The sequence below is a fragment of the Leuresthes tenuis genome, unplaced genomic scaffold (assembly GCF_036924035.1).
Source record: "Leuresthes tenuis unplaced genomic scaffold, fLeuTen1.0.hap1 SCAF_12, whole genome shotgun sequence".
NCBI lineage: Eukaryota > Metazoa > Chordata > Actinopteri > Atheriniformes > Atherinopsidae > Leuresthes > Leuresthes tenuis.
The window spans coordinates 20,044,091-20,057,330 of record NW_027325366.1 but is presented as its reverse complement, the minus strand read 5'-3'; the positions used below and the strand labels follow the sequence as shown (position 1 = coordinate 20,057,330).

Genomic DNA, 13,240 nt, shown 5'->3' with positions numbered 1-13,240 from the left:
TAACTGGTTAGTAATGAAAACAATGAATTTCCCACAAAACACACCACAGCATTATCTCTCCCTCACCCTGTAATCACAATGTTATCCCATTGAGTGGCTTTATTTGTGGCCAGGCAGGGAGCATCTGTTTGTGAAACTTTCACCAATTAATCCCCACAGAAATTTGTGCTATAATCTTTATGAAACTGGTATGGTGCTGAGAACGGGAATTATTTAGAGGTAAATCACACCCCCGGAGGAGGTTGTGGCTTGGAAAACAACTTTAAAAGGATGGTAGGCTTGCAGATGTCAGGGAGGGATTTTCTTTGAACTGGCCTTACACGTACATAATGGGATCAGAGTTTGATCATTTTCTCAAAGTAAATCAACATTCAATTGGAAAAACTATACGTTTGCAGAGAAAAGCAAGGACTGCTCAAAATGACATGCAACTGGTAATGATTTATGCATTCATCCTTGCAAAAAAAAAATAAAAAGAAGAGTCGTCGGTATGGAATTACATCAAATTTCATGGCCTCACACCATTAACATGACACTAAATAAGCCAAATGCATTAGGTACACTGTTTATGTCTGATTGGATATCTCCTAACGATCATTCATGAGAGCAACACATTGTCAAAAAAATGATCTGCAATGCCACTCTGGGTAAAGTAAACAGCTGTTATCACCTGCAGAGCATGCAGTGTTCTCTGCAGGACTACAGCTAGTAAAAGAAGAAACCCTTCTCCTCCTATGTGACAACTAAAAGAGCATAAGATAACACACGCAGCTTGGTATCCAGCCTTCTTGAGGTTTCACGGCTTTACATGAAACCAGCTATTCTGCAGCACTTCGAATTCCACCTGTCAATCATAAGCTCAGTCATTGATTGGTCTGTCAAGCAGTGCCCGTCTACAGAGCTGCTCTGAGAGCTGTGCTACTGTAGAGAACATGACAGGCTGACCTTTCATGTCTCCATTTCCTTGTGTTAATTCCTGTGGCCAGCCTATGGTGAATCACAAAGTGGCTCTCACAAGCGCAGGCATTCAATATACAATCCCAGATAGTGGCCTAGAAAAACAACAATTTACTAGTGAGTCAAGAAATATATACTGTGTCTTTATATCTGACTTTTTAGACATGTAGAAGCCTTATAGTGTGTCGCAATACTGTGGAACTTTTAATTTAAATTCAATGCACTATCCAGGTCTCTGACTGGATGGCCCAGGTGGATTTCTCCACTAAAGAAAGATTTTGCTGAGCAATCCCTTTCAGCACAACAATGGTGAAAAGTGTAAAATTGAACAACCTTTAACAACCTTCCAACAACATCGTTACTGTTGGTAACAGTGGCTGCCAGATATAACAATAACTTAATTAAATAGAATTGTGGACAATGGACTGCATTGATATTCTGCCTGGAAACCCAGCATCACAGTGTTTATGGCCAGCAGAGCCAAAATCTTATAAAAAAAATAATTCTGGGGGTTTTTTTGGGGGTTTTTTGGGGGTTTTTTGGGGAGAAACTCAGAAATCTCCTTTTTGTGATGCTTTTTTTTCCCCCATCCCATACTCTTTAGGACCTGGTGTCTATCAACTAATTCGCTGTGATCCAACAAGTGCAAATGTTCATGCATTTTAGTTTATTCTAAAGTATCTGCAGGTAGGACAGTAACAGTGGGCATGACAGTCTGTCTGTATATTGTCTGTCTGTGAGGAATTTGCGAATTGGTAAGGGTGTAGCCTGCCTCTTGGCCACCGGCAACTCAGATAGGTACAAGCCCCTTGCAACCATAAACAAGATAAAGACGCTGTAAAATGTGGATGGATGGGCAGAGAAGATAGAAAATAGGGTTCTATATAGTACAATACATACAGCTTATATTTCAATCCAGCCTGTATAAGTGGATGCAACACTGGTAATGCTGAAAATAACGTCACATGGGCACGAATTTGTTTTCTAAATGTCCACTTCAGCGTTATGGAGAGATCTGTTTGTCACCATATGTGTACAAATTGTAGCGTTAGTGGCCTCAAACACGATGTCAAATTTCTGCCATTTGTTTAAATGTCAAAGGCAATCATGAATATATCGGATGCACAGTAATTTAGCTTCATTACGTCGAAGTAGACTCTAGTCCTGGATGAACGAGTGGACAAATGGAGCATTTAAACACATACAAGATGTTGTGGATATTTCTGTGTGGATGGCCTTGGCAAAGCCAAAACCATGCTCTCTCACTTTGGCACAGAGATTGTGGTGTCAGGAATATGCGTGGGCTGACCAACCACTGTAAGCGACTGTATCAAAGTCTGCTTAAGGAGAGAAAAATATACACACGCAGTATATAGACTGTGTGTAGGTGGGACTCCAGCGCCAGGTGCTAAATAGATGGTAAAGGGCATCGAAGTCAGCTTAGTATTGTTTAGATCTTTATGTGCAATGGATCAGTATAATTATTTTGGTAACACTGCTTTATAATGGAAAAGACATCTTCTCAAAAAAATAGAACCATAAAATGTCATGGACACATTCTAAATCATTAACATAAATAAAAGGAAGAAATTTTAATCTAGCAAACAACACATCAGATATCTGACAATGTGGGGAGATTGGCTATAAAACCTGCAGATGGCATTTTCTTTCACTGAAATTATGGAGAGTGGCAGCAAAGCCCAAGAGAAAAAAAGGATGCCTGGAGTCATGCATCTATGTGCTGCTGGACAAACCCCATTTCCCTCCTTACTGGAGGCCTCCATATTTACTACCTTGACAGGGGATGATCAAAATAACACTAATTTATTTATGCATAGTTCCAGGAATCACATGTGGGTTTGAGAAGTGTACATTCCAGGAAGAAAACAACAGGCAGACATCACCAAGGCATTGTGACATTGAGTTTCTTGGCAATATGAAATCATCTGAGAGCTGCAGTCTGTAATCCAATAGCATCTGTTGTATTTAATATGTTGATCTGAAAAGAATGAGGATAGAAAGAGAAGACAGTGACTATCGAATATTAAATAGCACTGCACTAAACCATTTTCAGCCGTTGACAGTGGATATATTTAGGTCTATGCTTTCACATCCAACGTTTGAAAATTAAGAATATCTTTGTGCTAACAATCTTATTTTTTAAACAAAAAAAATGTATATTATACATTAATACGTAAATATTCTCTAAGAACCCCTCCTACCACTCATGGGACATGGGACCTCTGGGGGGATCCTTTGGTATGATAAGATCGAAATACGTGGGAGATTTGTTTTGTTGTGCGGTAGTGAGGGTTACCCTGCTGTGGGAGGTTGCTGCTACTGTTGCAGCGTCGCCACTTCCAAGGATAACATTGCAAATTAACAAGATGATCGATATCGTTTACTTTGTCAGTCAGTGGTTTTCATGTTTTGGGGGTCCCGTGTGTATCATATTCAATATAAGTATATTTAATGGAAACTCACAGATTAGGTAACAAGCTCTTAATGATTACTGTGTTGTATTTTGGGGGACATATAATAACAGTGCTGGCACATAAGGCAAAGCAACTTCAGTGTATAATATAATTGGCTAAATCTTATGGGAAACCTCTGGGCTTTTACTGAGGAGGCTCTGCTTTCCCATGTATTTGGAGGTTAATACCTATGCACAGAAAATCTTTGCAGTGTAAGCGGCAAATGTTGCGGTCATATCTCAGTTCACTTTTCTGCATTAATACTGCCATCACAGAAGTGTAACCCTAAGCAATGCAGCGAGTAGCTCCTTATTACACTAGCCCTTGATTTGACGAATTACCGATTAGTTCAAAGCTTGCCAAAGTTTGATGTTCCCTGGAACTTTGATCACAAAAGACAAAAAGAGGGGAGAAAAGACAACAAAAATCGTCTTTTTTTGTTTTCTGCAAATTGCTTCTTTTTTTTTTTTCTTTGGGAACTGAAGAGTAGAGCAATGCACAGAGATGGCGCAAAAATGAACATTAATTTGGACCAACATATCGAAATGAAAAAAAGAGACGAACCTGCTATATGATGTAAAAGTACATGAAAGCATGCATTATGTAGGCAAATTGGATAAGTTTCATAGATCAAATAATTCATCAATAGTTAATGCACCATGAATTCATATAAGAATAAATCTGCATAGACTAAGCCACATGGTTAGGTACCTCTAAGTTTACTACATTTATATGTGACGTGAGATATTATCATCTGAAAAGAGGTTAAGGTATTACAAATCGTGTTTAAATTATGTACTGCAAAACGAGCCCAAAGTAAGATGGATGCGCATTTTCACACGTCTCATAGCAAATTAACCTCGTTCATTTTTCAGTCTGCACCTACAACATTTTAAATTTAAACATTTATGGGTTTTTTTCTCACTTGAAAAATATAACCATATCACTGAATAATTTCTTGTGTGTATAGATGTTTCCCATAACTTTGACACATCTGCCTATCTTGAGTTTATCCTATGTCTTGTCAGAAATCAATTATCACAGGCAATCCAGAAAACCTTACTAGTAGGAGCAGGTAGCTGTTGTTAATAACCCCTAAAGCTGCTTTTATCAGCTTGCATACTCGTTGTGTTAAAGTCAACAATGACAAGGTCAGTTTTTTTTTTCTTTTTGGTTTAAAGCAATGAAATGAAAAACATATGCAGACAATTGTAATCAAATTTTGTTAAACACTTTCCCTAGGAGATGAGATACAAATCAGTAAGGTTTTTGAAAGAGTGTCACAAAAGGTATTACGCTGCAAATAATAAGAAGTTACAACAACTACAAGTTGCTAGGGCTGATAAGTTTCACCTCCACCACCCCTCACCATTGTCCACAGTGATAAGTTGCTGCTTCCCATACACTCTAATGGGTGCAAGAGGGATTATCATATCTCATTATACTGTAGCTTGAAAAAGCCAACTCCATAGAGAGGGATACCAAGAGGGACAGCTGGAGAGCTACAGTGACTTTAGGTTCTGTGATTAGACCATCTCCCCTCATAGAAAACTCATTAAGTGTATGGTGGTCAAGACAGTCACAATGGGGTTAAGACAAGATCACTCATAGCACAAGACCCTAAACAGCCCTAATAATGTAGAGTTTTGCTCAGTGTTGCTGCTCAACCTGTCAATCCCCTGTGCAAGAAGCTATGTTTGTCTAATCCAACAAGAGGCTTCTCTGCACCAAGGCATATTAATGAGATTTTCACATCTTGTCTCCTCTTGAGGGAGGACAGCAAAAAAAAAAACCTTCACTCCAGCCTTTTAAATCAAGACATGAAGTCGCAGTTCTTGCATTTTCCTTTTAGCAGCGTATTGCCTTATGGTGACTGACCGTAAAAAGTATTTTAAAAAAGAAAGCAAAGAAAAAAAATAAGCATGAAGCATTAAGAAATAAATTCTTACCATCAAATCTTTTATGCCTGGAGACAAAGGTGCTCCTCAATGCAAGACTTGTTTCATCAAGCAGATTCTCAAAGTCCTGTTTACTCTGTTGACCAAATTTGTCCTCCATTTCCTGGGTGCAGCAAGTGTTTCCCTGAGGACATACACGCAGATGTTCTCCTGCCAAGTAGAAAAATCCAAACATAAAAACACTGGGTCACAAAAGCTGACAGACTTACTAAATGCAACATTAACATATTCCTCAAATCAGACATAACATCAGAATTTGGTGCGGCTGAGTTTATGTGTGGAATGTCAAAATAACATTTAAGATGTGGTACAATTATTTCATAGTAAGTGACATAGATGTTGTAATGATTGTAGTATAGTAAGACATGTATAGCCAATCCATTCAATATAGGTGAAGCATACAGATCATTATTTGTAAATCACAGTGGTTAAAGTCGTACTTCTAGAAACTTCTCTCAAACATATTGTTCTTTTCAAGAGCTTACAATATAATCATAGTCATGTATGGTTTTACTTTATCTAAAGCAACCTTAAAATGAAAAATGTATCAGTATAAATTCAATATTCTAAAATAACTATGAAAAAATGTGTTGAATTAAATTAAAAGACGAACATATTTAATTTACTAATATGTATCAGTATTCTGACCCTTTGTTATGAGCTTATCTGCATCATTTGTCTATTGAAGGAACACTATCTAAACAAAGTCCCGCAGTCTTTTTATTTTAATCTTTTGGTCTGAAGATCACACTTACTTATATCTCACTCAAAACCTCCTTTTTTTATTCTACAGTTTTCCACAGTGAAAGTTCATGTCGTGAAGTTGAGAGAATATTTCATAGACCTCTGACAGGACTGTGTCAGGGCACCAATCTCGACAAGGGCACTAAAAACATTTTGCAGCACCTAAACTGCACAAAAGAACAATAGGCTCCTTCATTCATCAACACACCTCCTAGATCTGGCTGCAAAGCAAATCTGAGTAGTCAGTGATGAAAGATGGATGGTCGACCAGGTAACCAGCAAGACAGTCGCCACTATGAATGAAATCCAGAGCTTATTTATGGAGATGGGACAAACTTACAGAAGGAAAAGTATTGGTGTAGCACTCCAATTATCAAGCTTTTATGGTACAGCGCTCAGACACAAGCATTACTAATTAGCACACAATTGTCTTCTTTGCTAAAGCAATTTGCCAAAGGCACCTGAAAGCCTCTCAGATGAGAGGCAGAATCCATTATCTGATTAAATGAAGACTGAACTATATGGCCTCGGTTTCCAAGAGTGTGCACTGTGAAAACCAGACTGTGCACCACCTGAGCAACACCATCCCTACTGTGAAAACATGGTGATGGAGGCATCACTCTTTGGGGACATTTTTCTGTCACACGGCTCAGAAGATGGATCAGGACAGAGAGAAAGTTGGACGCAAAAAAAGATCCTGACAACAAACTAAACATACTGCCAAAAAGAATTTTTTAAAAAAACCCACAAAAACTTCACAAAAAGAATGTGAAAGTCCTTGAGTGAACCAGTGAGAATCTGGACGCTGAGGCCTTGTTTCCACATACATATTTGTATGAGAACATAAGAACCAGAAACCCATCCATTCCTAAAGGGAATATCTGTAATCTCTGATAGATGCCATCCATTCAGATATTCTACTATTTTTCCTTATAAAATATGACTGATCTGAACTCATCTTGATTTTAAAGGCAGCACCAAGTCTTGAAAAAATGTGTGATGATCTCAACAAAAGGCTGGAAAGGTAAATGGTACTCAAAGGAACTAAATTAAGTTACATAGGCTGGTAACATGTTTAAGTCAAATGTTAGCACCTCAGAGAGTCAATCTCTCTGAAGCATGGGTAGAGATGGCAGCTGGAATCCCATATCAGACAAGAATGGGACAACATCCCTCTCCCAAACGTCCAGCAAGTGGTCTCCTCGGTTCAGACATTTACAGACTATTGCTGAAAGAAGAGGGGATGCCACACAGTGGTAAACATGGCCATGTCCCCACTTTTATACTTCTGAAACCTATAAATGATCAATTTCAGTCTTTGCATTTTATAAATCTTAAATTTTGCCATGATGGAGATTTGTTTTTAGATTGAGGGAGAAAAATGAAAATAATTGAAATCTATTTTAAACTGCCTGACACTTAAAATGTGGAAATGTTGAAGGGGCCTCAAAACCACTCTGTTTATATATATATATATGGGTAAGTTTATAAGGTTACAAGGTAACCAAATCATTATTATCATCATTATTATTATCATTATGCAAACCCTTGGCCTGGGAATACCATACGTTATTTTTCTGCTGTTAGCTACATAGCAGAACACACCAAAAGTCACTGCTTATCTTTGAACAAGTGGATATTTTGTTTTGGTTACTCCACATAATTTCTCAAAAACTGTAACGTCAAAACCGACACAAAAAGATTTTGTCATGAAATAAGACAAAAATGATTCTTAGGAAACTCTGGCTTGTTACAGACACATTTTAATTTGTTCAACACAAGATTATACAAAACAAAGGGGGTTAAAGGCAGAGAGCATTACCCACAATTAATTGTAACCTGGCTCTCTCACAGATATCACAGCATTTAAAGTGTCTGTTTTCACTTTACTTTCCTCTCAATAGATAATAAGAATTTTTCAGACAGAAACAGACAGTAAAAATAGTGTTTGCAAGACAATGAGGGGACTGGGCATTACCAAATACGAATCAATGGAGAAACAGATGATACATTCTATTAAAAGATTCTCTTACATTACATAATTGATGACGCTAAGGAAAGCCTCAGGTTAATGAAAAGTTTATGACCCGTATCATTTAATTTTCCAGCCAGATATTTTAAAGCAGGCATGGTTCAGGCAGACTCAGTCTGTCACAGAATTCCTTTCATAACTACAGTCTGCTGAAGTTTTGGCTCGTACAAACGGCATGTGCTGCCTGGTGCTTACGGATCAAAGATGTTGAGGCACATGTAGCCTGGTGACAGCGACACAATAAGATCAACTGAAAGATCACTTTTTGGAGATTTCAGCTTCATCTCACAGACATCATCATGGTGCTAGAACTGACGCCATTACACAGAAGACTACTTGCTGTTACATGATTTATTGTAAGAGTAGGTTAAAAGATGAACAACACAAATGGTTTCATTTAAATGCTGTTTAGCGAGTAATGCGATGTTTATGGGATATTTGTGTGCCGCTCCTAGTGTGTTGCACACTCGGGCAAGACAAGAAAAAGTGCTTTGATTACTGGAAACGTGGATTTTTGTTTAGATTCTTTATGAAAACTGTGTAAAGCAATCTAAACAGAATTCTTAGTTTTCACAATACATTATACAAGTTTACTGAATACAACAGCACTTCAATGTAAGTATTGGGACACAGCATTCCAAATAATGATGGATAGTAAAAAAACATCTTTACCCAAATGATTATGCAAATAGGATTTTATCATTTCCAGCTAACACGTAACTATCAAATTCTTCTACATGTTCTGTTCAGACATGTGTTATTGCTACGCAGCTCCTTCGCCTCAGAGAAAATAGGCCAAAAGACATAAATTCTAAAGATGGAAGAACTACATGCATGTGTCAGAACTGCAACCTGTCTGGAGTGTCCACAAGTAAAAGGCGTCAAGTGCGCAGAGACATAGGCAATGGAAAATAAATAAATAAACCACAGCTGAATACGACTCATGAGTTGAAGCGTCGAGATGGGCCAAGAAATACCTGCAGACAGATGAAATGAGAGTGACTCTGGATGGACCTGTAATGCATACAAAGGACTTTCAAGTCAGCGAGGTGAAAGAGGAGTCCTGGTGTGGACTACTATTCATAAGGATGAGCTTTTTCAGCTTGAAGGTTTACTGAAAATCACTTCCAACAATTGCTGCTGGTTTCTGGAAGTTACTTTCCTGAAGCAGTGGTACAGGATAAAGTCTAAAGCGTTCCCGAAGGCTGTGATTTTTATGCAGCACACTGCCTCATCGCATGAGCCAAGCACTCCACTGCCTGGATGATCAACAAAGACCTCAAAGACAGATGATAGAATAATGATCTGTCCCTATTTCTCATCTGACTAAAAAAAAAAATCACTTGAGAGCATATATTTCGGTTTCTGAAGTCGCTGCCAACACAAAAAAGTCCAAAAGAACACCACCAGCAAGTACCAACATTTGAGTGGAGCCTTTCGTCAGATATTTCAAAAGGAGGGGGAAAAAATCCTTCTTGAGACAGCAACACTACAGTGTGCTCTTGCAGTCTCAATAGAGAAAAACATCACTTAAAAATAAGCCTGTCATACATCAACATATGGGAAGGAGCTTTCAAGGGACTTCACCACTCAGAAAGTGCCATGACCTTCCTAGCCAAGGTTAAAACAGCACTGTAGTCTCAAAAATATACTGTCTACTGGAGCACAGACCACACATTAGCAACAGACAGGACAGAGTGGCCCAGACAGCTCTTTTACATCATGAAAACACTATACAGCTTAACCATTTATTTTACTTTTCTTATATTATTATATTGTCCTATATCATATTTAAAGGTTATTTTGACAAAATATTAAATGTAACACGAAAAGACTTTGGCCATTGATTAATTCATCCCACTAAAGCTTCAAGAAAAACATTAACAGCCGAAGTGCTGAACTCCTTTATTTAGTTATATAGTTATTTGGAGGCACCAATCTTGTCACTGATCTTACACTTGAAAAAATACAATGAAAATGAATAAATAACAAAAAAATAAATAAATGACACAGAAACGCAGTCGTCCTCTCTGGGTCTGACCTAATTTAACTGGACTGAGGTGAAGTAGAAAACCTTTCTGTGGTGCAATGCGAACAGGTTTAAGTTGTTTATTTTTGGGAGGATCTTTGCTTATTTTAGTAAGACCATGCCAAACTACTTTCGGCACATATTACATCAACGGGGCTTCATACTGCCGCTAAACTAACCTGCCAGCAGTTCAGACCTGCCAAACAGTTGAGCAGCTGAAATGTTATATGAACTTAAAAATAAGGAAACATTTCACATTCCGTTCTTTTGTACCAGCACTGAGGAAACAATTTCCTTATCCCAAGTTTTCGAAACATGTCGCAGGTTGCCAGAAACATGCTTTAAATAGCAAAATAAAATAATACAGTATCAGGAGCTATACCTGCTTTGTCCGATTCAGGGTCGCTGCAAAGCTGGAGCCAAGTCCAATACCTAGTCCCTATGTTTGTATCTAAACATTTTCCACTAAAACAGTCCCGCTGTTGGTGTTCGAATAGATTTCATCATGTATAAACTTTCACTTATACCGTACTTTCTTTTATATCATGTAATAATTCTACTTAAACACAATTATTAGTTTAACTGATACAGCATTGGCTTTGGACTGTAAACTTTTTTAAAAAGTAACATTTGATCTCCTTTAACACACACACAAACTTACAACATATGAAGTAGCATGTAGTAGTATGACTGTGTAAGACATCATCATGCTTCCTACGAGGAAGTTCTCATAACTTTAAGCTGTTATCAGCTCTTCTATCACCTCATGTTCTTTATTTCAAAGAGAAAAACACAACAATGTTACTGCGACTCCTGGGAGTTACAAGGGGTTTTTGGGAAGCAGTTGTCAAAACAAAAATCTTCCTCCGGCAAATGTGTTGGCGCAGCTACAGGACAGTCTCCCTTGTTTTTTAACTCATCGGATCCTCACCAAGCCACATCTTATGCAGATGCACTTTTTGTTTACTTTTGCCTGGAATAGTAGCAAGTAAGACTTCAGAATAAAGCTGTCTGTGATCCTGAGCAAGCCATACCTCAGCAGCTGAGGGGGGATTATTTTCCACTAATAGCTTCATCTGAAAGCTGGCCTCTGGCAAGTCATTCAGTATTAAGAGAACAGTAAGGGTGAAACAAAAGGTCTGGTTACTGTCTAACCTCAGTGCGCTAACCTTCATCATCTATTTGTCCAGGGCTAACAGGAGGATGCAATACTTCACTTTGCATTGAGCCATGGGACCAGACTATGCTTAACATGCACGCAGAGAAGCAGATCCTACTCACATTAACATATTAATAACAAAACAGCAGCAGATTCAGTACATACTAATGTTAAATCAGTTCACCAACACAATGCACCAAAGTCTGTGAAAAATGCATTGCTTAGTTTTAATGAGAGGGTTTATTCATGCACTCAGACATTTATTAAAACCTACCCAACTTGTCATGAAAAGCTTCAATTACATCATGTCACTGCTATGTTTGTGATCAAATTGATCAAAGGAGTGTCAGTCAAATCAGCTAGCATATAATCAGCGCTAATGAAACTCTACAAAGATATTTGAATTTTACCTTCTCACTGCTGCGTTGGGCTCACATTTAATAATGCTTAAATGCCATTTAACAGCTGGATTTCGTCATTAACTCAGTTTTATTATGTATGACTTCACGATATTCTTTTGTTTGAGGCTAAGCAAGAATGTTTTCTTTGTTTGGCAAAGCTGCTTTCTTGCCCTGAAAATGTGGTTGCTTGTCTACTTTATATTGATGAAGCCTAATTTCCTTTCACATATATTTTTCACATATATATTTTTTTCTATTTCCTTTGTAAGACAAGTCAGAAATTGTCACTGAAAAGCCGCCCACCAAGACAATGTGTCAACCCACAATAACTATTCAAGCCTTTAAAGACTGCTGCTATAGATTAATAAAATCCAGATTTTGAATCAGCGTCTGAACCAACCCGTATATCCAAATAATTCCAAAGACATCTGTGCAGTGATTCTGGATATAAAGCTCCACAAGGACAGCAGTGTGAAAGCACCTCACAGGCACAGAGGCAGAGCAAAGTGTTCCTGCAGCATGAAAGACCTCACTCTATTAAGGCTGTGCTTGGGAAGGATTTCCTAAAAGTTTCTGGTTATGTCAGTAGTCGCTGCTTTTAAAAAAAATCAATGATCTGGTATAAAAAGCAGCAAAATCTTGCATAAGACAATGGACATATGGCATGAGAGTGCACAAAAACATGTGAATTTCCTGTTTTCTGAGACTTGAAAGCCCCCAAACAATATTCTGCTTTCATTTTCCCCTTTCTTCCCCTTCCCCTCTCTTTGCACACTTTTTTTTTAATTACTTGAAAAATGTAAACCTTTAACCCTCTAGCTGTGTGCTTTAAAATCACTTGATTTGAAAATCCCTTTGAATCGAGAATCCACTTCGAACCAAATTGTGACCCAAAGAATCGAAGTGTGTAAAGTTTAGCATCTCTGATGTCGAACGGAACCACTTCCACTTTTATGATTTTGTGACACAATAAATTGCACATGCCTTAAACATAAATGTTGTTTAATTTCCACAACAACATAGTTAAGTCGACCTACGGTTAGAATTTGAAGGGGCAATTTAACCGGACAATCCTTTTAACTCTTTACATGCACAGAAGCAGAATAGAGTTATTGACTCAAGCATGTCTGACATGACGCTGGAGACTACATGATAAAAAGTTCAAAACATTTCACCGCTTTTAACTTTTCATGTGAGAGATTGTCATACATGTAAGTATAGCCAAATTCAAAGCAAGGATGTATTTAAGTTGCTTTAATGGGGATTTTGTCAGATGACACTGCGGTTATAAAATCTTTATGAGAGCAGAGCGACAGTCTGGGAATGCTTTCAGCAACAGCGAGTTGACACATCGCCTCAACGGGCTGATTCTTTTTTATTTAAATTTCTGCCGTGTTTAGCCATCTTACAAAAGAGAGAAAAATATGTGAATGACAGCAACTTTATTGGTAATTCGGCTGTATTAACATAGTCACAATTTACTGTT

At 37.9% G+C, this 13,240-nt stretch overlaps 1 protein-coding gene across 1 annotated transcript in view; it reads right to left on the bottom strand.

Annotated features, from left to right (window-relative positions):
* Positions 1-13,240, bottom strand: part of LOC140319374 (glypican-6-like) — a 77,661-nt gene that overhangs the window by 52,078 nt on the left and 12,343 nt on the right. Inside the window, exon 2 of the mRNA XM_072396980.1 lies at positions 5,381-5,539. Within this exon, the coding sequence (XP_072253081.1) occupies positions 5,381-5,539 (159 nt within the window). The remainder of the gene's footprint in view (positions 1-5,380; positions 5,540-13,240) is intronic.